The sequence below is a fragment of the Diadema setosum genome, chromosome 6, assembly GCF_964275005.1.
Source record: "Diadema setosum chromosome 6, eeDiaSeto1, whole genome shotgun sequence".
In the NCBI taxonomy this organism is placed as follows: Eukaryota; Metazoa; Echinodermata; class Echinoidea; order Diadematoida; family Diadematidae; genus Diadema; species Diadema setosum.
This window is the reverse complement of record NC_092690.1, coordinates 1,757,070-1,781,940: the sequence shown is the minus strand read 5'-3', so window position 1 is coordinate 1,781,940 and position 24,871 is coordinate 1,757,070. Positions and strand designations below refer to the sequence as shown.

Genomic DNA, 24,871 nt, shown 5'->3' with positions numbered 1-24,871 from the left:
ATTGTCAGATTTTTGTTAATGTCTTTTGTAACGATTTGTACTGTGTCTATGTGTTTAGATTGGTCATGCTGTAGGAAAACTGGTGCTACCTGTTACTTGAGAATTTTATCACTCTTGATAATTGAGTATATGAATATAAGAACGACCCAAGTCCATGGAAGATCATTTCGAGTAAACTTAAAAAAAAACTTCATATCTTTTTTATTTGTCCAATAATATTGTATTTAAGTGTGATGGGAAGGCAACATTGTATATACAAATTAGAACATACACTCTTAAAAATCCCGGGTCAGAATTGACCCTTTCCGGGTCAATTCTGACCCGGAAACTGGGTCTGTTGGGGTCATACACCGTCCGGGTCAGCCTGACCCGGAGAAAAGAGTCGGCACTACATTGACCCCTTTCCGGGTCACCTTTCTATTCAGTGACCCGGAAATCTGTTGACCCGGAATTGACCCGGAATTGACCCGGAAATGACCCGGAAATCTGTTGACCCGGAATTGTGTTGACCCGGAATTGACCCGGAAACTGGGTCTGTTGGGGTCATACACCATCCGGGTCAGCGTGACCCGGAGAAAAGAGTTGGTAATATATTAACCCCTTTCTGGGTTACGTTTCTATACAGCGACCCGGAAATCTGTGTCACTGGTTTGTACCCTTTCCGGGTCAGTTTGATCCAGAATTCGAATCCGTTGGGGTCAAAATCGCCCCGGCGACATTATGCTGCATGACTCTCGATACATCTTCACATGACACTGCAAAGTATTTGAAATTATTTCATCATAAAATTGTATTTAATACAATTCACTAATCTAATTTAAGTTATACACATATCTGGCGGCCTGTTTTGTATAAAAAAAAAAACAATATTCATAAACAGTGAGGATTTACTAACTTTCCCATTACACGTGATGAATAGGCAACTGACATGCCCTTGGTTGATATACTATTATTTGCAGTATTTTGTCAATGTTTGTGAAATTATTTAGTAAAGTACATTTCTAAAAAGCTCAAAGCTTATACCAACACTGCTGCGATCATATTTCAAGTAACTATATGAATTTTTCCGGTAGTTGTCACGATGACTTGTATACATGTACATCGAAAAAAATGAAAAACACACATTAATATTCACAACAAAGAAAATACTTATCGTAAAGCCTAAAATAGGGATATTTATATGATTATGAAGTCAAATCATTGATGAATCTTCCTTTGAGTTCTGTGCAGTGGAGTGTGAGGATCCGCTCAGTGAACTTGCTGGTGCTAAGTTTGATGTCACACCTGGTGTAAAATGGACTGGTATGTCTTTAAGACCGCAATACCTGTACAGAGAGAGAGAGAGAGAGAGAAAGGGGGGGGGGGGGGGGGGCGGGAGAGAAGAGAAACTGGCATTACATGTAACATGTAATTCCCAATCCAATGCCCTGCCTTATGCTGCCCCGCCCTACCCTGCCCAAAGCCGTTCCTAACAAAGTTTACTGCAATTCGTGATCTCTGAGCAAATTGCAAAAAATCATGCAAAATCTTTACAATAACATTCATGCGTAGCAGAGATCAAAAAGAATGCAGTAATAAGAAAATGAATTTTGTCATTTATTGAGTGGTTTTTTGTTTTTGTTTTTGTTTTTTTTTTGTTGCATATTCGTATCAAATATTGCATTGCTTGGTCCCACATAAATATAGTCCCATAGTTGGTCCGACTTAATGCATGTCATGTTTCCATAAAATTATGTTCAAACTCACATTGCCAAAGGTTTAACAGGTGCTACTTTGACTTCGCTGGGTCACACCTGACTCAAAGATAATGCTAATAATTCAATAATCAAATATTCCTGCATGTCATTCACAAATTTCCTCACCAGAGAACGTGAGAGACATTTTCCTCAAATGCTAAAATTATAGGAATACTGCAGACATACACTATACAAGTACAGTGCTTTCTCATCCAGTAGTACGAGAAACTTTCTTCCCCTCTTTTCTTTGTTCTTTAAAAACACATTTTCAGCTGACGGTTCAGAGAAATTGAAACAAGTTTGAACACTCTTTCAATAGGCCTACACCGCATCAGGACCATGAATGGAGAACCTCACAATAGGCTTGACAGAAATTATGATGCAAATATCAGATATAGAACTACAGTGAAATAACGTAATAACAATTATAATAGTGTAGGGCCTAGTCTTTGTTTTAGTGACCATTTTTTTTTTTTGTCTTGGTAAGGGAATGATTCTAAGTGCCCTACAATAAAAGAACAAATACAAACTATGAGTAAATGGACAACAGTACGCAGCCTGCCAATATAATCTCGTACAAAGTAATAGGTCTATACCTTTGATGACCATTCCCTTTGGTGAGTGGACAACAGTAAGATGGCTAAGTGCTATTGATCAAGGATGGCCCGAGGAATCGTCAGCAGCTCCCAAGAGGCTTCAGGCTGTTCTTGCTCAGCAAACTGCAGGAGTTCAGCTTGTGGGTCAGCAGGGCGGGGGCATCTTCGCCGGTCATTTCTCGTTACTCTATTTCTTTTGTTTTTTTTAATACAAACAAACAGAAAATGATTATTGCCAATTTTTCATCTCACGCTGCAAATCCGCCGTGCATCTCATGTTCTCTCCCTGTCCATATGATGAGTTTGATCATGAGAATTAGTCGTGATTCTCTCCTCAAACAAGATACGACCATCCACATGTCTGTCTAAAAGTGCGCTATTGTAACTGATTTGAGCGTAGCCAGTCACAATAGCATCAAAACAGACAGGCAGTTATATATGGATTGTAGATCTGAGATAAAATGATTTAATGGCATAAAAACACTGACAAAAGCGGCATATGTGAGGAATCATTTCATCTCGGTACAATGTATATTACTATTGTAACTGTTGTCATCGACATTGTCATCATAATGATCATTTACTCCAATATTATACAAGAAGTGAATGGACACGAGTGCGATGGTACAAAATTTCGCACGCAGAAAGATAAAGTGAATCGTGAGCTTTTCATATCTTTCAAGTGGAAATTACACTCGGAATAAATCATTGATGCAGGGTGATCGTGCTTTATCCGATCCGTTATATGGAACCAAAATTGTGGAACCAGTTACCTATTCAGTAAGAGCAACTGTCATCTACAGAGACATTCAAATCTTACAATGTACTGTTCCTATCACACTGAGGACCGAAATTGCTCTCATTAATGTTCGGAAAAATATTCTTTATTTGGTATATGCTGTATTCTTTTATTATTATGTTTGTTTGTTGTACTGGGTATGTCATTGTCTTCTTTGTTGTCTTGTTTGAACATAGATCTATCAAGACAAATGTAAAGATCTAGTTCTATATCTTTTAATTCTTGAAGCACCATGAGCACTGAAACTAAGCTGGACCTGTGCGCTATAATCATCATCATTATCATTATTACTGCTATTATTATTCTTATTATTATCATTGCTACTACTACTACTACTACTTTTACTACTACTACACACTAAAAACTAGCGGTACATTTGGGGTAGGCGTTTCTGCCTGTGTGCCAGTATCGGGCTTGTGAGCAAGTAAGTTCATCTAGGAGTACTCGTTGGTGCGGGAACGGGTAGGCATCCTTGAGCGTAGGTCTTCCTACTTGTCGTTACCCTGAATAGTCTTGTAACAAAGACCAATTATGCATGTACATGTTACATTACATCTTGGAAGACTTGGTAGTGGATACAAAGGTTATTTCAAAGAACACATTTTACATATCTTGGTATACATAAAACTTGCAAGTACGTGTTTTAAGACAAAGTGTCAATACACCTGTAATCTTGGAACTGTTTTTTCGGAGGCTTTACGATTATTAAATTCACGTTCTGATAACGAGAATACCTACCGCCAAACTGGTTGACCAATAAGCGAAAAGAAAGAAATCAATTCCTGCGATTATCAAACACCAGTGTAATTTTCTGAATGATATACCCAATTAATGGACGAAATCACATAAAAAATTAATAAAAATGTTTACAAAATATTTATAATGATTTATTCACTTAAAAATTTACGTATGATTATTTTAGTTATTCTTTTTTTTCCCTCATCTGTACAACTAGCCAAATTGGCCACTCATTCAAATGTCTGGAGCGGCGACGACGTACGTGTCGCCGAGCGGTAGATTTTCACGCAGGATGATCGCGCTGCATACAGCTTACACGTAACCGAATGTAACCGAGCAACTTTTGTATTGATCCAAAATGTGTCGATCATCAAGTGTATCAAGCTGACTAGCAAGATTAAACATTTATTATCGCGCTTCAGCTGGTAAAAAACGTGCAACTGTAAGGATCTTCAATTCAAGCACGCAGTCGACAGAAGGCCATTAACTGATGCACAACTTCGGCACTAGACCAGACGTGTTGACCACTTCTCGTAATGTCACGGTGAGTGAGTGTATGATGATCATGACGCCTTGACGGATCACAACTGACTTAGAGTCTGTCTGAGGATCTAAAAACATTGTTAGCTAGAATGTTCTTAGTATATAGTGTGCAGACCACTAACAGTTCTAAGGCCTGTTTGTCGAAATGTTGTTTATACTAAGTCCCAACAATAACACTACTACAGCCAAACTATACAGGTCGTGTCAGAGGGAGTGCACTGCACTGTACTGTATTGTATAGTGTCCGTGTCTATGTGACCATATGGTGACAGTACACCATTATCGAGACAATTGTGCATGCCACAAATTTAAAGCAGTTACTAAGTTAGGTTAGTGAGTTACCGGTACTACATGATAATGGTACCACTACCACAGCTTGAAAATTATGCCAGTTGACATCTAACAGTTTTTTGTTTTGTTTTGTTAGATTAGTATAGAATCTGATGTCAGAACAAAGACAACTAACAAACATGACTAACCTATAGTATTAATTATGTTGATCTCAATTCACAGCATCAATCCTTGATCTTTCTTGAAACATGTCTAATCCTATGTAGCAGCTGCACACAGCTAGACTTGGCTGGACTGCTATAATACTAGTAAATGTATCGGTGAGGTAGAGTACAGTCCTGTCGCTGTACAGCCTGTAGTCTACACAACGCCATGCCTTGCCTGGCGTCTTGTTGGGTTAGGGTTGTGCTAACTGCGACCGGCAGCCCCATACGCATAGTGTAATGGGGCTGCGGACTGTAACATTCAGGATCATGACAGGGTAGTTCCAGTAAAATGTATGAACCTATTGTTGATGTCACTTGCAATATTCATCAATGCATTCCTACCTTCGCAAACTTTTATTCTTATTGGAAGCAGTTGTGACCCGAACATTTTCCCTTTCTGAATTTACAAGGCAATAAACACTTACAAGAAACTGATGTAAGACCTAAACCTCACATTATAACGCTACCAGTTACACACTTCTTTTTGTTGTTGTTGTTGTTATTTAGACAAGCAGCTAAATGCAGCTGTTCCACTACCAAGCTGTGGATAACTTCATGTCACATGTGAATGGATGTGACAGAGGTGAGGAATACATCTGTTCTAACCATCTGGAAGTCAGTGGAGAGCAAAGATTATTCAAGAATTCTTCAAGGACGTTATCAAGCATACTTGGTAATGGTAAGTCTTTTAATGACACATAAGTACTGTAGTTAAAACGAGAAAGAACCATGCAGAGCACAATACTACATGATGTACACGTAGTTACATGAGTTCAGCCCTGGGTCTTACTATCATTTGATAAATTGTGACTTGTAACACCAGAAGATGCATGTCCATTTTTGGGTAGGGCCTATACTTATCAGCACTACTGATTGTGTGGCAGTGGCATGATGGCCCCATGACTGCTGGATGTAGCATCAGTTAACAAGTGGCAAGATACACGTATGTGTGGTCCATGATAGGCTCTGAATTACTATAAATTCTTATAATACCTTTGCAGAAAGAATGACTTTGCAAGTATTGTACATTATGATTTTCCTATTAGATTATATGTAGGACGTATATGACATGATTGTAATTCCTATGAATAATCAATCAGATAAAGTGACCAATTCCTTTATCTCAAATGAGGTAAACTGTCCCCTTTTTTTTTTCCTGTTTTCTTTTTCTCTGTCCATAGATTCACACTTGGGTTCTCTTCACCCTTACAATACTCTGAAGCTGCAAGGACTCTCATCAAAAGGGCCCCCATCTTGGAAGACCCTGGCTGTAATACCACAGGTTTGTGTAAAGTGAAATATGATTTGAAAGGGAATGAGTCCATATTTGATTGGATATTTTGTCACAAAATAAGAAGAGCCTTTGTACATTCCAAATGTTTTGTGGAAAGTAAATGTTTATAGAGTTGTAAGTTAACTATTTGCCCCCCCCCCCAAAAAAAAAGGGGGTTGATAGTTATTATTGAAGCAAATGTGATAAGTTTTGCAATTATGCTGCTTCTTCTTTTTTCACATCAACCTCAAATAATATAAAAGGTGATGGTTACTTTGAGCATAGATAATACATGTAGTAACATTTTCAATGTAAACCAGGGTTTGAAACCAACTGATAATTTAATGTTTTTGAATGTTGCACTTTTGATTGCAGTTAATAAAATGTGAATAAAAGTTTGTTTGTTGTTATTAACAAATTTGTTGTGAATTCATTCCTCACTATTTGTCCAGAAACCTGCGGGACCACATCCAACGATAGGGACTTTTCGATTTCCCCTCCTGAATGTCGACGTCGAAGTAATGACGTCGTTTTAAGGAACTGTGCATACTCCATGTTCTCCAGTACATCCCAACGCCTGAATCGCAAACGCGTCTGCCAAGGATCTCATGGCCACCTATATTCAGAACACGAGTGATGTCATCACTTAGTTCAACCACTCGCCAGCTTGTTGGAGGTAAGGGAGCCATGACGTCGTAGCAGTACGTAGTGAACGACGTGCACTGGAAATCAAAATGGGCAATATCATCCCAGATGTGACAAACGAACTGTAGCAATCTGGAACCACTCTTGTACAAGAAAAATGGCCATGTCCACACAATCAGAAAGTCCCTATTAGTAATATGTGGGATTCCTTTTGCACCAGATGGCCTTCTCATGGAGGTGGAAGGAACAGTTCTCGCGTCTGCACCTGCACCAACATTTCTGCAGGGGTTGCTTCAACTTTGGCTGTGTAGTGCACATTTGGGCTGGAATATCCCAACACGAAGAGCGCACCAATATTTCATCCAACCCTGTCTCACAAGATTAGGATATATTACAAGTAATTACCATTCCAGGTACAGAGATTGATCAACTTAAATATCCCAGTAGATTCAGGTCAATTCTGGAAATTGCTTTGAATATTTCCAGCAATTCGTTCTTTAAGATAGGAAAGTTGATTAACGTTATATCCCAATAAATTCATGGTGGTTTTACTTCTTCTGGCCCATTGATAGGACAGAAACCTTTTACCTCCGCTGAATTTAGGCAACAAATTCTCATTTGGAGCTTTAATGTCTCAAGTATGTAAACTTGAATTTAAAAGAATATCCTTAAATACAATTCTTGTTTTGCTGCTTACAATGATTGTATGTCTCTGGCCTCTTAACACTGAGTTTAAAGTGTGATTTCCATCATAGTTATGAGCAAGGAAATCTTTTCATGTTGCTTGAATTCATTGCAAATCATAGTAAAGGTTGCCTTCCCCGTTTGAGGTACTCTATGTACACATGCACCAGATGCAGTATCAATTGAAAAATCTGTTATAAAATGTGTTTGTAGTGTACATATTCTTTGCAGGCGGAGCCTACTAACTTGATACAGGAATATTGGCAACTGAAGCAGTTCACCAAAATGATACTAATCCCAAGTGCTGACCATACAAATATAGGTTGACTGCAGTGTATATTTTTACAGCCAAAGGAGAGTCAAGAATTTCTAAAGGTTCAGATGGTAGTGGAAAACTAAATCACTCTTGAGGTTTTTACATTGCGAGTAACAGGATGAGGATTTGGTCACTTTGAATCATATACCTGCCCTCTCTTTACTTATATTGAAGTTAAATCTCCAAGCTCACACAAACGCAAAACACAAACTTCAACATAGATTCTATGTACAATAGGATCTTACGTGTTTCCCAGTAATCTGAAAAAATACATGAGCATGAGCTTTACTTTCATGAAGATTCCTGTCATTGCCACTGCCGTTTCTAAATCTATATTTTCTTATTTAGAATGAATATGAAGTGCAATCAACCTTGCTTAAGTTGACCTTGCGTAGATCTAGCGATATTCAGTTAAGTTATTTATTTCCTTGAGAGCATTCACTACATTTGAGCAGTGTGTTGTAGTATGTTCGAACAGATTGATATACATACAGTAGTACCTGCGGTGTACGAGACATGAGCAGACAATTGAATGGTTTGCATGACATGGCTGCACACTAACCCATCTTTTTTTTTTTTCTTTTTACTGGCCATACCCATCTGTTTGACCAGTAGGTACCCAGTATGTCCATCTTTAATGGTCCATTCCTGAACAGTTTGATACTGGTCCAACGGTGATTTTCACTGGTCCTGGACTGTTTTACCAGTGCCAGTGGGCAGTGTTGTGCAAAGTGAGATTACCTCAACAGATGGGAGAACTGTAAGGAGATTGCCATTAGATTTAGCCTGATGGTCAAAACTTACTTATAGAAATGTGATCCTCATCCAAAAGTTACTGTTCAGTGGTGAACTGATAGAGAAGACCATGTTAACCCATTGAGGACGGTTTGATTTTGCTACAACACACATTTCCCATAGACATTTGCCTCAGTATACTCATGACTTTTCAGCGGGTTCACACATCTTCATTTTTTTTTTTTTTTTTTTTTTGGGGGGGGGGGGGGGGGGTCATGACTTCTCTCCAGTCGGATATAAAGCTGTATTTACGCAGCGTGCAAAACAAGCACTCACTACATGGATTTGATACTACATTATGATATGACCAGTGTGCTGTTACATAATGAAGATACAAATCTCTTTCACTAAATGCGCAAGTATATAAAATTGTGTTCTATAGGAAGAAATATTGTACTTTAAAATATAATTGATGGTGACAAACAGTGCGATAATAATACGTGTACATGCAGTATGTCTACTACCGCCATCCAATTCATATCTGTGGCCTACCCATTTCTTAATGTGCATAATCTGTTTACTTTTTTTCTGAGATACAAATGTGTTTCTTGTGTGAAGAGCAAGGGGTATCACTTTGGTTTAATCAAAACTCACTGTACATTGTCTTATAATGCGTCAAGTTGAATGTAGTTTTCTTCGTGACAGAGTAAGAGGAATTTTGATAAGCACAGGTAGACAGACATTAACAGTGTATTGACAGTAAGTATCTATTACTGCGAAGAAGTGGATATACACACGGGACATAAAATCTGTTCATGTGCATTATGAAAGCAAAGAACTTTCCTCGATCCCCAAATACCTGCTTTCTTAGACTATAAGACTCTCTCTTAGCTATTATCCAATTAACATTAGTTCAAGGAAAGTAAACACTCAACACATTTGTGACACTTGTAACATTTTTCATTTTACTATTTTGCCACTTATGTGAAACTGTCGTCACACATCAAGACATAACATAGACCTATTGGGAGAAGCGTGCATTATGGTGGATGTATACCACTTACCATAGCAATATTTCTAGTTTTACATGTATTCCATTTCTCTTGAAATTCAAAGGTAAAGGTTTAAAAAGGCCATTTCAAAAACAAAACCCTTCTTAATTCAGAGCAATTCTGATATACTTGTTTCATTTTGCCCTTTTGATGCCAAATTTCGTTCCATATTTACCTATAAGTGCCACAGTGTTTTTCTGTCAAAGATTTTACCTTTGATTTAAAGATTATGAACAGCTGTTTCTGTAATTTTAACTGAAGTGATTTACAAACAAATTAAATCAAGTGATATTTCATTTGATATGATTGTGTAGGATGTTCAATGTTTGGACAAGTGAAAGATGTTCTTCAAGCCAACTTATGATTCATGAGAAATTATGGAAATGTGAATTTTGAGCATGTATGGATTTCATGGCTGTGTAATCTCAATATTTGAGTGTATATTATGACATATTTCTTTGTTGTGCAATTGTTATGTATTCCTGTAGGTACCTACACTGTTGTACATTGTGCCAAAGATAAGCAGTCTCAACTACCTGTACTGCATAAGCTGTTCGTCTTTGCTTTTATAAATATTTTTGTGAATGAGAAGGTCACAGGAATTGTCATAAGATCTTATTTTCGTGAATTGACACTGAGACCATCTTAAATGCACTAAATATTGTACCCCAGTAGCGCTTGGTGAGAATTTTGCTTGGTAAATTTGCCAACCAAAAATGATTCACAAATTCACAAAAATGGCAACTTATTTGGTACAATGCACTACTACATCGTGTACATGTATATTTTTAAATGCAACAACCTTATTCGTATGTATAGCCCTCTGTGTTTGTAGTGCAATTTCAACACGTGGATGCTTTTGCTTTGTTATAAGTTTCCAGTAAATAAAGCATATAATTTGTACATTGTATATCAAGGAAAAACACCTTAGCATGTCTGATACATACAGTTGTATGCTGTGAACTTACTCTCATAGATTGCAGGCATGTGTTTGTGTGCGTGTTTGTGTGTGTGTCATATTGTTTACTTAGGCAGTCACATACCAAAAATAGGAGTACAAATATGTACCCCTAGTGGTACATATGCTTGTCCCTATACAAGGAACCCTAGAAGTACTCATCTGTACCCCATACAGGGGTACTTATATGTACCCCATACAGAGGAACATATAAGTACCACCTAAGGGAACATATAAGTACCTATGATGATACAAATGAGTACCCTTAAACGTACAAATAAGTACTCCATAGGGTACATATCTGTACCCCAGGTAGGGGTACTTATATGTACCCCTGTATGGGGTACATATAAGTGCCGCTAGGGTTCCTTGTATAGGGACAAGCATCTGTACCTCTAGGGGTACATATTTGCTCTCCTATTTTTTAGTGTGTATAGTACTATATTAGACCACAGACTTGTAGAGATAGGCCTACTGGCAGCCAGTCATGGATAGATAGGCCTACCGTACGCTTGACAGACAGCAACCACGTTAGATAGGCTCTACTGTTGAGTGGACTAAGCTGGGGGAATTAATTTGCACCTTACTGACGAAACAAATTTGATCGAGCAAACTATAGCCAATAAGTCTCTGCACGAGAGTTTCTACTGACATTAGGGGTGCCTGCATCCTCATCCTTAGCTATCCCTCCTACCAATACCTCTAAATTTACGGCTTTTTTATAGCTTTAAAAAAAGACTTATATTTAAAACTGTAGGGCCTACTTTGTTCTTATAGTCTGAAGCCAACCAGATAGATCTAATTTTAAAGTTAGAGCTCTATATAGCTAGAGACTAGGTCTTTATAGCTACCCGACCGGTAGGACCTAGCTAATACTAATAGATTCTATGTTAAATTATGTTATATTGTCTAACAGTTAACTTAGGCCTATAGGCTACTTGGTACTAACTAAGATCCTACTGTATTCCTAGGCCAATTAAAGCCCAAGCCAAGGCGATAATTAACAGAAATAGATCTAGCCTTATCCTCTAACACTTTAGGCCCTCTTGGCCTACTATTTACGGTAAGAAAATACAACTTTTGAATAGGCCTAGGCCTACGAAGGACGCTAGGTCCTACCTAGAATCTACCATGCTTTCGATACTTATCCAGGCTGAAGATCTCCTGCCGTACACGCGCGTAGTTTAGTCGGCGCTCGTGAAATGAGACGTAACTAGTAGTATACAGTAGAGTAGTAGCTGCTGCATTACAGTGCGTACACTGCTGTTTACACAGTGGATTGGGCAACAACACAACAGCCAGGCGCAGGGTAGGTTCTATAAGATAGTGTCTTTCTTGAGAGATTAGAATCGAAGTCGAGCCATCAGGCATATTTGGGGGCATATCTCTGTTATTTTCATCTTCTTATGAGCGTGAGAATTTTGTGAAATATGTGAGAGTGGCAGCCCAATCCCAAAAAGATAATAACCATAAGACCCATGACTTTTCGGTTCGTCCCGATTTGATCCAGTGCACTGCCGCTGGTGATCCATCCCGGGTGTACAGACTGCATTGTACACATAGTCTACACTGTTTGCCCCAATCGCATTGATCTTCGCATGATGAATAACATGTTAAGTTTACCGCAGAAAACCAAAGCTCAATCTAGTTCCATGATTAGTCAAATCAGAACATGAATATAGAGTATCAAATTGTCAGATCATAGCTACGTACCTTCGAAATTTGAGGCAAATCTCTCCAAACCCCAGGTTTCAAGCAGCCTCCTGACACACGGCATTATCGTGCAGCGTCGCCATGATGAATGTTGATGGGATTTAGGCCAATGAACGAAAGGACCAATCAGGCTCGCGCTTTACTAAGATTCCTCCAATCAAATTGCATCTCCTGAACGTCTGCAAAGCGTTGACCACGAACGGGGTCACAAGCATTTATTCAAGTGCTGGAGCTCCAGAGCTTGTGTCCAGTCGACTCCTTTCCGGGTCACATTGACCCGGAAAGGGTGAGATATTTTTGACTGGGAAAAATGGTTAGAATTCTGACCCGGGGTTTTTAAGAGTGTATATTATTATGACAATTAACATTTACATTAATTGTGGAGAGGCCATTTTGTGTGGTGGACTTGGGTCGTTCTTTGATTCATATACATGATATTCTGCTATAGAGATGTGAGAAGGATGAGAGAGGGCGCTATTATATGAATGTAAGAATGACCCAAGTCCTTTATTCTTACATTAATATAAGATTTAACTCATTCATTTCAGGCACTTCCGGGGGTAATTAGGATTTATCATTTACACACAAGATGAGTCCATGCATAAGCTACAATTTCCCATGTCAAACTGAATTTAGCCGAAAATTGGACTTGGGTCGTTCTTATATTCATATACTCAATTGCAAAATGATACTAACCCGAGTTTTAAGTTCTTACATGTCATACTAGAGCTGTTCTCAGGTAAAACAGTCTCATGCAGTGTATTGACCCTTCGTGATCTTAAAATTTGTGAAAATCATCAAAATATGGAAGATAGGACTGAAAGGCACAGTTGCCAGTGGCAACCAAAAGCCGCCTACATTGTGCATGAGTACGTCTGGTTGTTTGTATGCATGCTTACTTTGTTATTAGCTAGTTGAAAAGAGTGAGCATGTTTGTCGTTGTAACAGACAAGTAGAGAAGTAGTTATGAAACAATGTGAGCCATTTGGATGTCCATACAGCAGATGCTAAGATATGGAGCGATGATATTCATTAATTATCACTATGCCACTGGACTAAGTCCTTAACAGTGTACAGTATGCACGATAATCATACATCATCATAACAAGTAGTTGATGTTTAAAAGCATAGTTTTGGAGTGTTCCTCATGTGCAAAATTAGTTAGTCATAATAGGGACAGTGTTTATTAAACAGATATGACCACAAAAAAAAAAAAATGACAGATTAAATGATTTGCTCAGCATATAGAATTTACGCATTTCATAATCATTCCTAGTCTCGGAGGAGAATTAAGTAAATTCTATGATTCCTTTACCAAGTCTTGGAGGAAAATCACACTTACACAACGTTGCCAGAATATAAGAATAATTATGATAGTAAAGTGAGATAATGGTACAAAACGAATTCATTTAGATGCGTCCTTATTTTAGAAGTTGAAAAAACAACAACAACAACAAATAAACAAACAGAGAAACAAACACATTAATATTGCAGTTTAATGGTATTTGATGGTTTGTCAGTTCTGGTAAATGGCCAACATTATTATCGGGATAGACTTCTGTATAATATACAAACGAGTCTCGATGTATGGTAACACAATAAATAATGAAAAAATATTCAAACAAATGCAGGAGTGCCTATATCCAGGGAAGTTTTCGCAATGAAGGGGTATAAACGGCTTTAAACACTGTGTCAGGTGGTTTCAAGACCTAACATCTGTTCCAATTGTCTGAGAGAAGGTATTCTTGTTTCCTCTTTTCTTAAATTTAGTGTAAACCTTAACGTAAATTTCAACTTTGAGAAATTCGTTCTGCAAATTTAAATCATGGCATTTACTGAAATTCATTCTTTGAAATAGCGGTATGGAGTGATGGAGCAATACCAGTGAAAATTGAGCTTAGTGTTGATGATTACTGCCATAATGTTGAGTGAAGTGCTTTAACACTCTCACTTAAGAGCTTACGAGTAGGATTATGGTTGCTAAAAATTTATCTGAACGTTATTATTTTTTAAACAAAACACAACCAAAATGGAGTTTGGCTTGGAATATCTCATTTCTGGCATGCTACTTATTAAATACTTTTATTAAGATTGGGCATACGTATTTGAGCTGTAATATTCATGCATTGGTTGAGTGATTTATTCATTTATTCGTTTTCTTTTGTTTCATATAGCTAGCAGAATGTATTCATCATGGAAAAATCCCTGTGTGTGGATTGTGACTTTCTAAACTATCATAAAATGTTTTGGATAAGGAATCAACGTAAAAATAAAGAATAAAATCACACATAGAGAACTGAATGTAGCTGTCAACATCTCAGTGTTTCGTAGGTCACCAATAAAAACTGGACTGTTTAGATGTTGTGCGTTCTTGTCGACGAAATGAAAACAAAAAGGAAAAAAGTAGGTGGCATTAATTTGTCAAACATGTTTCTTTTTAAATCAATGTGAATTTGATTGTCAAACACCAGACCATTGTTAGAAATATTGCACAACCTTTCACGAAGAGGAAAGGACGAAAAAATAACAGACCAATAAACAAAACACGAACAAACCTCAATTGCTAGTGAAAGTAATATAACAAGAATCGCAGGCTGAAGTGTTATTTACTGAGCATTATTGTGTATGTGAGCGCATGAGGTTATCATGGTTATGAGTCTTGTTCTTAGTGTTTATCTCTTCCGTCCGGACCGATTTGATAAACTGCCATTTAAACATCATGAATACAAGGGCTGCATTTTTTTCTATCTTCAAATTTGCACATACAAATAAAAAAAAAGATAATGTAGGCAAATTCGATTTCAATGCATGATAGATCGTATGACGAGAGAGAGAGAGAGAGAGAAGGAGAGAGAGAGAGAGAGAGTGGCGGTGACTGAACATGCTGTTGGGTCATGGAAAAGGTCTGAAAGTTTCTTTTCGTTTCTTCAATTTAGCAGATTAAATGCGAACATTCTTTGATAATTACTTTAAAGGACAAGTTCACCTTCATAGACATGTGGGTTGAGTGAATGCAGCAATATTAGTAGAACACATCAATGAGAGTTTGAGGAAAATCGGACAATCCGTTCAAAAGTTATGAATTTTTGAAGTTTCTGCTCAGTCACGGCTGGATGAAAACACTACTATAGCTTGTGATGTCACATGTGTACAACGATATAAAGAAAGAATAAAGAAAATTCAAAATACAGCTGTATTTCCATTTTTCTCGCACAGCAAAAGAACACTCGACTTCTCTCTTTCAGAAGACAGAGGGAATAATAATTACCCTTAACATACGTCAGTAACAAGTCGAAGAAATGTCCACCTTATTCAAAAAGTAAAGTTTTGTGAAATTCTCTTTTTATTTTCCTTATATCGTTGTACGCATGTGACATCATACACTGTAGTAGTCTTCTCATCCAGTTGCAGTGACGGAGGAGATACTTGAAAATTTCATAACTTTTGAACGGATTGTCCAAATTTCCTCAAACTTTCACTGATGTGTTTTACTAATATTGCTGTATTCTCTCAATCCTTGTGTATATGAAGGCGGACTTGTCCTTTAATTAATGAGAAAACGCATTTTCCTATAGAGGAGAGGTACCGATAATGACCAACCCCCATAAATAATGATAAATGAATTAATCAATCAACTTATGAAATAAAATATAATCCTATGGAAGGAGTATATGTCGGTGTCATTGATGAAAGCAGGACAGAGCGTTATTCACCAACAAGTGCCCAAATATGATGGCACGAGGTTTTGAGGGGCACCACCATAATTATTATGACGCGTTAAGCCTTTCCGTGTCGGCGATTTCGGACAGGATGTACAATGCTATGGGGTTTTCGGTGCCAATCGGCATGAAAAGCACAAGAGGGGCTCATTTCTCAGCTATCCCGATATCTATCCACTCACTGAATAGGTTATATAAGATTCTGTATTTGACTTGTTTTGGCGAGTGTGCGCGCACACGTGGATCGAAGAGTCTCTGTGACGAAGCCCCAAAAGGTTCCATTGTTAGTCCTCCGGCGTGCAACACCACGTGCGCGTTACCGAAGACCTCTTGAAGGAGGGCTTTGCATAATTAAACAGCTTGCAAGGCGATCCTTTGGTAAACATTCTGAGAAGAACCCTAAACAGTGGGAGACCTTTGAACTGAATAACAAATATAACAATACTATTGTGATGGGGCCGCTGCGTAGCAACAAGCATTGACAGTTCTAGGAGTATTTTTTTCATCTGATGTCAGAGTTTTTTAGGAGGCAACAACGCTAAAAGATTCCTGACCTGTGGTCGAGTTTAAACATTCCGCGTTGTTCAAAGCAAAAGCGGACTAACTTTTTTGTGTGTGTGCGTGCATGTGTGTGTGTGCGTGTTCTTTCTTCTTTTCTTTCGTGTTCCATTGTTCTTGTGGTCTTGTCATGAGTGCTTTTTCGTTTTCAGTGTTGTTGTTGGTATTGTTGCTGGCTTTTTCTTATGTTATGTCGAGTGAGTTGCGTAAGACCGGGATAGTAACGATCCATATAAATGCAGGCTTATATCGAGCAGTTCTCAAAGTACGCAGAGTTTCAGAAGAATTCGGCAAGGGTTTCGCGACTATTCCAGTAAAAGCTCTACCGTTTTGAAGCACAAAGGGACTTCCATCTCTCTGAATCTTTTCGCTCCCAAGTAAGTAGTTAGTGTACATCAACTGATATAAATGTATGTTTTTTTGTTTTGTTGGTTTGTTTTTTGTTTTTTGTTTTGTTTTTTTGCTTTTAGTTTCGCAACTTTTCAGTCACGTTTCTTGAATCATCCACCTCAAGGCAATTAAGTACTGCAAAGAAAAATCATACCGTGAATGGTGAAGGGGAAAAAATAGTATGGCCTATCGTCATACTATACATACACGGTTCTTGATTTTGTTTTTGTCAATTCTTTTACTTCATATCAATATTTTCATTCGATTCTGTCAGAGTTTGTGACAAAAGTTTTGAGAAGTTACAAAGTAAATGAAATAAGAAAATAAATGCATGTATTATTGCATTTAAGTTGGCGTGTATCCCTCACTGACAATGTATTTTCTTTTCTATAGCATGCGAGTATTTACAAGTAGCCCACGTCTGTACCAGTAAAATCACATCATCTGAAAATAAACCATATAAAACAAAAATCAACTTTTTTTTTTTAACTTTGAATTGTGTAATTTTTATCCTGAGAACATTTTGCATGCTCTGAAAAACGTTCCAATTAGATAATATCCCACTGCTACCCCCGCCCTCGTCATGTGCGCATCTTTACCGCATGCGCGTTTCCGATTTGGGAAAATGGGTAAATTTTAGGGTCTTATTTCGAAAAAAAAAATACCGAAAAAGAACTCATTTTGAATTAGGGGGTCTCTTAGTATTTTCCCCGAAATACTCTTTAAATTAGGGGTAATTTCAAATCTTTTTTCGAACAATTCACGAAATGTTCCTCCTGTGCATGTTTTGCTGCAAAGTCTGTCAGGCTGGTCTTTTTTCGCAAGACATTTTGCTACATACGCTGTCTTTACATCATGCAATGTTTTTCTAGCCTTTTCTTTTTAAAAAAGTACAAAAATGTAAGGGGGGAGTAACTTTGCTGCCATCCCATCCAAATGTCTGTGTCTTTTGAATAACACAACGTTTCTTTATTATCATCTCTGTGACCCCAAAGCTTGTCACCTCCCTATCAGCATGCAACACTCCACCTTGGCAGTTATTGCGGCGTCCGCTGCAGTCCTCCTCTTCCTCTGCCCTGTCTCCGCCCAGACTGACGGACCAGCCTTCTGCAAGGGGCTTGATTGCCCACAATTCACCGTCGCCTCCTCCACCGATGTGAGTATGATATGCATGTCTGGAAATTCGAGAAAAAAAAAATCTATTTAGACAAACAATCTTTTAAAAGAAGGAAGAGAAGGAGAGATGGATAGGAAGAACAAGAAAACGAGTGAAATTCAAGGGAAAGGACAAGGGGAAAGGAAAGAAACGGAGACATGAAAACGGGGACACTCATATATTCTTAATTTTCAATTCAGCGTACTTAAAATACAGAACAACGATGCGTTAGATGAAAATGGGTGGCGGAATATGTACATGATTAAAAAATACACACAAATGTCATCATTGATGCACTTGATTACGTAGGATACTTGTGTGTGTTTGTGTGCGTTTGTTGTTTGTAACATTATCGTTATGATATTGTCACACAACAGTAATCTTAAAATTGATGGAATTAATAAGATTCGGTGTGTGGCAATTTGTAAAATGCTATTTACTTAATGCATGAGTATTTTCATGAATTTTCATGAATCTACGTTTGTACTGGAGTGCATTGAATCCAGTTTAAGATGAGGTATACTTTTAAAGCTATTCGAACTCATATGATATGACAAAATTTAACTTCAAGTCCAGCGATTAAAAAGAAAAATAGAATCCTCGTTTTAGGCTCAGGATATAATTTGTTTAATGGCTCTTTACAACTCTTTGACTCACTTGGCGTCATAAAGGTAACTCAGGTAATTCAGGTAATTAACAACCACTATTATCCTCCTCTCAATCCAACTTTGCGTAGGAATACGAAGTCCGAGATTACGCTCCATCCCTGTGGGTGTCCACGACAGTACGAAGCCGGTTCTACGGGAGTGCGTCCTACACTTGCTTTAGGAGGCTCTTCGAATACATCCAAGGCGATAACAAGAGAAGTAAGTACATATCGATCTACATCTGGCACCTACATGGTTCTTTGATGCAGGTCACGAAGAACACCTAACTCTCATTCTATGGCCATATCAGTGTTGTTTCGTTTGATTTGACTTTCGTTATATTTGGCTTTTGTACAGTAACTGTGTATAGATGTAACAACCAAAGAGTTTCTATTTTTTGTTTTTTCTTCCCAAGACAAGTAGAGAGTACTCTATCAAATGGATATATGAATTTCTCTTGACATGATATACTTCTGTCTGTATCTCAGTGCAGCATCCGTTTAGTGATAAGAGACATGACACAGTTTATTAACGGTGATCGGCAGTATCATCAACAGCGCCCTCTACACTACCGGGACTATGCCCCTTTAAGCTGTAACTCTTCTGCGTTTCAGATTACAATTCGTCCTTCTCTTTACTGCACGACAGGGACTTAGTGTAGGGATTTGTCCAGGGTGTTTGTTTCGGATGATTTAGGTTTTCATATCTTAGTTTTTTTGTAATTCCGCTTCTTATGTATAACAGTATATTAATCAAACGATTTGTTTTATTACTTATGGGGGAATGCACCCTTATACAAGCAATTGCTTTTCGCATTTCTCCATATACACTTCCAGCATTTCCGTCCATTTACATAATTTTCTGTAAACTTATCTTATATCATGCATTCTGGTGTAATGTATGTATTCAATTTCTGTAAAATGTTCATGAGTTTCTGCTGGAATGAACGAGGTAATGAATAAATGAATAAATAAATGAAAAGATAAAAACATCTTAAACGGAACCGCAGGGAAAATGCGATGATTAAAACGCAGACTACCTTGTCTTTAAATAACAAAACGTAAAGGTATGTAATGTAAAGTGTGGGGCCTTGTATGAGGATAATAATTATGTATTTGGAATCAAAGTAACAAGGATCATCAGGTAAATGACCTTTACATCACTTCCTTGTACTGTAGACGAAACCATTGCCATGACAGCTCCGGTCATAATGCGGCTTCGTAGCTCGGGCACCGGCCTCTTCCAAAGAGCCAGCTACACCATGTCCTTCTACATTCCGCCCTCGCACAGCGACAACTCGCCCCTGCCAAACAATCCTGACGTTGTCTTCACTGAGATGCCCGCTCAGAGGGTGTATGTGAAGTAAGTGGCAATACGAGTATCTTACTCATTTTATACATACATAAATGTGAATTATTAAGATATAAACATATACATGTAAAATACTTAACTAGATACTTTAGGAAAATATAAAGATATAAAACTACATGCATATAACACAAATACATCGATAGGGATTTAGTAAGACACTGATCTTCTCGTTAGATCAAATTCTAATCAAACCACATCATAACGCACGTCGATATAATCATCTTTATGTAAAACTTGATTATAAACTGGTGGATTGAGTTAATATGCAGAAGGCAAAACTTTTACCAAATTGATTCCATTACATATCAATGAATTGATTTCCCCGAATTACCATAGGCATTATGTATAAAAACATGACCATTGTCACGCTTGTAGAGTTCAGATGTTGTTTCACACCGGGCTTAAAAAAAAAAAAAAATAAAATAAAATGTCGTTCAAACTAGAAAAAAAAAAGGCAATTCTTTCAAAGCTGGCAATAAACATTCTGTAAATATTTTCTTTCGCAGGCATTTCAGCGGTTTTGCGTCCGGGGCGACCTATGCTTCCAATGCCCGCCGCTTGGCCAGGGAGTTGACCAGCGCGAATAAGGCATACGAATCGTCCTTCTACTACACAGCCGGTTATGACGGTCCTTACACTTTCATGAATAGACGAAATGAGGTTTGGTTTCTGGCAAACGATCAGTGAACGAGGAACATGAGGAGGACGTAAAGAAGAAATGAGTGCCTAGTACTATAGTATATAGTACAGTACATGAAGAGTTTCTTTGCAAAAACCGATAAGTCCATATTTGCCAAATGGAGATATTTGCGATTAAAGGTCAAGAAATATAAAGAGAATAATAAGAAAATTTTTGCTTCTTTTGACCCTAACTTCAAAAATATACCTTTATATGTAGTGACCAATGTATCATTTAAAAGGTATTATTTTGTACATTATGACAGAAATCGTACTTCAAAATCTTACAAAATGGACTTATCGGTTTTTGCAAACAAACCCTTCACATGGTTACTCCATTTTATGTTTCTATTATTGACTGTGTGGACTAAGATACCAGTGGAAGGCGCCACGTTATACTATTATTGAAATATGTTTTCGTTCATGCTACACTACCGATAGATGTCAAAATACTGTATATAGCATAAAACAGAGAATGATTATTGTCTATGTGTATGTTTTTACAATAAATAGAGAGAGAAAATATTACAAGAAGGTCACTGTGATGCTTAATGTCGTTTCAAGAAGCAGTAATAATAATTAACCATGCTTAAGCTTAGCGTTATAATAGATACGCCTAACGGTTGAATAGGTTCTGCAAGAATCAGAAAACAGTTTGACCACGATGGATCAAAGAATGTCACAACGGCGTACCAATGTGAGCAATCGGAAATTAAGTTATAAATGCAAAATATTCTGTCACACATATATGTATATATATGTATATATATATATATATATACATATATATATATGAAGAGTTTGTTTGCAAAAACCGATAAGTCCATACGTGTCAAATGGAGATATTTGCGATTAAAGGTCAAGAAAAATAAAGAGAATAATAAGAAAAATTTTTCTTCTTTTGACCATAACTTCAAAAATGTACCTTTATATGTAGTGACCAATATATCATTTAAAAGGTATTATTTTGTACTTTATGACAGAGACCGTACTTCAAAATCTTCAAAAATGGACTTCTCGGTTTTTGCAAACAAACTCTTCATATATATATGGTGTGTGCGTGTGTGTGTTTGTGTGTGTGTGTGTTTATGTTACTTGCTATCATAAGGACTGCCTATATCTCGCCATAATCGCTGGGTATATAAATCTTAATGGTCTCAATACTATATACATGTCTAGACTTCTTTACACTCCTACTAGCAGAGGGACAGAGGGAGAAAAAGAAGAAGAAGAGGGAAAAAAAAGAAGACGAAGAAGAAGAAAAGAGAGAGAAAGAGAGAGGGAGAGAGAGAGAGGGGGGGGGGAGGGGGAGAGAAAAAGAGCGGTCATCCTAAAAAACGAAGCCCACATAACTGCTCGACCATCTATAGTCTTTGGTCCCTAAAGGTGTGGTCACAAGGCGACAGACTAAAGATTACATGGGTTCCCACGAAGAATCTTTTCGTCGACGAAAAGTTGATTTCGTTACGAAATGATCCCTTCATCGAGGGTTTATCTTTGCAAGAAAAAACAACAATAACAACACAAAACTAATATATATATATATATATACATATATGACCGTGCATCACAAAACCAACAAAAAGTCGCACACACTGATTTTGCGTAAGGACTGAAAATAAGTGAAATGGGTCAACCTAGCCGATCTTGAAAGAGCAAGTCTTCTTTTACATAATGCTAAAATTTGGCGTCATTAAACGGGCGGGAAAGTGTGTTTTCTAGCAGTTTATCTCGAACATTTTTGGTAGAATAGTGAGGTTAGGTGTGTCTTTAGAATCCCTTTTTCATTTCTGAAAAACCTTGTCCACACTCTTCACTTTCAACTCTAATAACTTTCGAAAGCATAGTGCTACTGCTTTGAAAACTAGCATTAATTATGGACAAAAAGTGTTAATGAGATACGCTCAATTTCAATTTAATCTGATAATCCCTTCATTGTTGTTACTCGGGTGGTTTACTTCCTGTTTTTTGTCCCATTCATCGCACAGCCAGCACGGTTTGGTAAAGATTAAGCGCTTGAATAGACACTGTACTTCAGAGCCTCTTTTCTCAGTTCACACTTTTCCTGAGTTTGTGCTTTCTTTCCAATATATAGATAGGTTAAGGTTAGGAGAGTCCATTTAATTTGAGTTATACATCATTTTAAAGCTTAAAGTCTGCTCATTCAGAATATGGTCTTAACTAAAAATTCATGTCTGGCGACTTTTTATTTGTTTTGTGGCGCAGGGTCACACACACACACACACACACACACATATATATGTATATATATATATATATATATATATATATATATATATAAGTATATACACATATATATATATATATATATATATATGTATATATATATATATATATATATGTATATATATATATATATATATATATATATAGTTGTTGCTGTTTTGTTTTTGTTTTTGTTTTTTTTTGCAAAGATAAACCCTCCATGAAGGGATCATTTCGTAAAGAAATTAACTTCAATATAATATAAATAGGGACTGGCGCTTTATTGTTTATCTTTGCATGTCAGCAGCCGATGTTATAAAAGGTACCCGGAGTGACATGAAGGGAAGTTTGTCAGTCATTCTGTTTTTGTTTTTTTTTTTTTCTTGTCAACCGATTAACCCCGGAAGTGGCGCCAGAAAAAGAAAATAGCCCGTTTTTGTTGTTTTGTTTTGTTTTGTTTGTTTGTTTTGTTGTTGTTGTTTTTGCCTGCCAGCCAATTTTTTTTTTTTTTAACACAATAAACTGCCACACGAAATGCCCCCCCCCCCCCTCCTATCCTCGAAATGAATCGACGTCCCTGTTCCCATAGACTGGTCCCTATCACTGTAACGGCGGCCATGCCACGAGCAGTTCAAATTTTGCCAACTATAACGCAGGCATTGACAAGAAGTATATATTTTGCTTTATTGTTTTCATTTCTGGCAGCCAAGGAGACCTCTTCCATACCGTGTGTCTATTCATATCTTACATGATTGTGTCTATTGAAACAAATTTTTACCAAAGTAGAGCTATTTCATGCCAAGATAACACTATTTACGGCTTGAAAATTGTATTTGGCGCACAACTCCTGTCCTTAACATTTTAGTGTCAAGCATTCATGTTGTTCACCCAATAGGAATGACCTGATTACATAAAAACATCATTTAAAAGTTTTATAAGCTCGTTGGGTAGCAAACGTAGAGTGCCTGTGTCTTTTCAAAGATCTTTAATCTTTAAAGATCTTTATCAAATTGCCTTTTAAATGACCTCTTCCTTTTTTTTTTCGTGTGTGTTTGTGTGTTTGTGTGCCCTTTCACCTTATATAATCATTATTTTCGTATAATATTTGTAATAACCTGAAGTACATGATAGGCCTATGCTCGAAAGTAAATGAGAACTGTTGCTAAATATGCCTTGCTGTGGATAAACACATGTGGTTTCCTGGAAATCTGGAAAGAAGTCATTAAAGGGGATGGCTAGTAATTGATCAGTGAGAATCACTGAGAATGCTGGGGGATGATTGTTCCAACTCTTGTGGGATCTTTGAAGAGTACATTATATGTCTATTGTTGTGTGAAAATTATTTGCTTCCAAACGGTCTCATATTCAAGTAATGTGCAGTTTAAAGGGGCTGTACAGTACTGGTTGAGATGGGGATTCATGTCTTTTACATTCCTAAGTGAGGTAATGAGATACCTCTTATGAAATATGAAAGAGCATGTAATTTTAAGAAGGATTCAACGTTTATTTTATGAAAATTGGTTTTCAAATGGCTAAGATATCCAAAATAGTGATAATAATAAAAGACTACACGCCACAACTTTATTGAAATCTCTTTGTTTCACCTTGTTTTTGGATATCTCGGCCACTTCAAAACCGATTTTCATCAAATAAACTTTTGATACCCCTTAGAATTGCATGCTCTTTGACATCTCATAGAGTGGTTTCTGAATATCTCGCCAAACATTAGAAGCTAAATCCTCACCTCGACCAGAACCGTACACACCCTTTAATGCCCCGTCACTGTACAGGCATGCTAGCCTGGAACCATTAAACTGCATAATTATTACTTGAATATGAGA

The 24,871-nt window shown here is 37.3% G+C and overlaps 1 protein-coding gene and 1 long non-coding RNA gene across 2 annotated transcripts; both read left to right on the top strand.

Moving 5' to 3' along the window:
- The first annotated feature begins 4,228 nt into the window (after positions 1 to 4,228).
- On the top strand, positions 4,229 to 6,327 carry LOC140229436 (uncharacterized). The gene is made up of 3 exons (XR_011901302.1): positions 4,229 to 4,413; positions 5,417 to 5,588; positions 6,091 to 6,327. It is a non-coding gene; the product is annotated as an uncharacterized lncRNA (long non-coding RNA).
- Positions 6,328 to 17,967: 11,640 nt separating this feature from the next.
- On the top strand, positions 17,968 to 20,843 carry LOC140230129 (heme-binding protein 2-like). The gene is made up of 4 exons (XM_072310325.1): positions 17,968 to 18,108; positions 18,845 to 18,974; positions 19,934 to 20,117; positions 20,633 to 20,843. Exons 1-4 carry the CDS (start codon positions 17,968 to 17,970, stop codon positions 20,811 to 20,813), a joined length of 636 nt encoding a protein of 211 aa, XP_072166426.1. The 3' UTR covers positions 20,814 to 20,843.
- The last annotated feature ends 4,028 nt before the right edge of the window (positions 20,844 to 24,871 follow it).

Excerpts from the sequence above, each read along its gene's own strand:
- LOC140230129 (XM_072310325.1), top strand. The coding sequence starts at position 17,968 with ATGCAACACTCCACCTTGGCAGTTATTGCGGCGTCCGCTGCAGTCCTC. Across the intron at positions 18,109-18,844 it reads CCGTCGCCTCCTCCACCGAT|GAATACGAAGTCCGAGATTA; the intron begins GTGAGTATGATA and ends AACTTTGCGTAG. Across the intron at positions 20,118-20,632 it reads GCTCAGAGGGTGTATGTGAA|GCATTTCAGCGGTTTTGCGT; the intron begins GTAAGTGGCAAT and ends TTTCTTTCGCAG.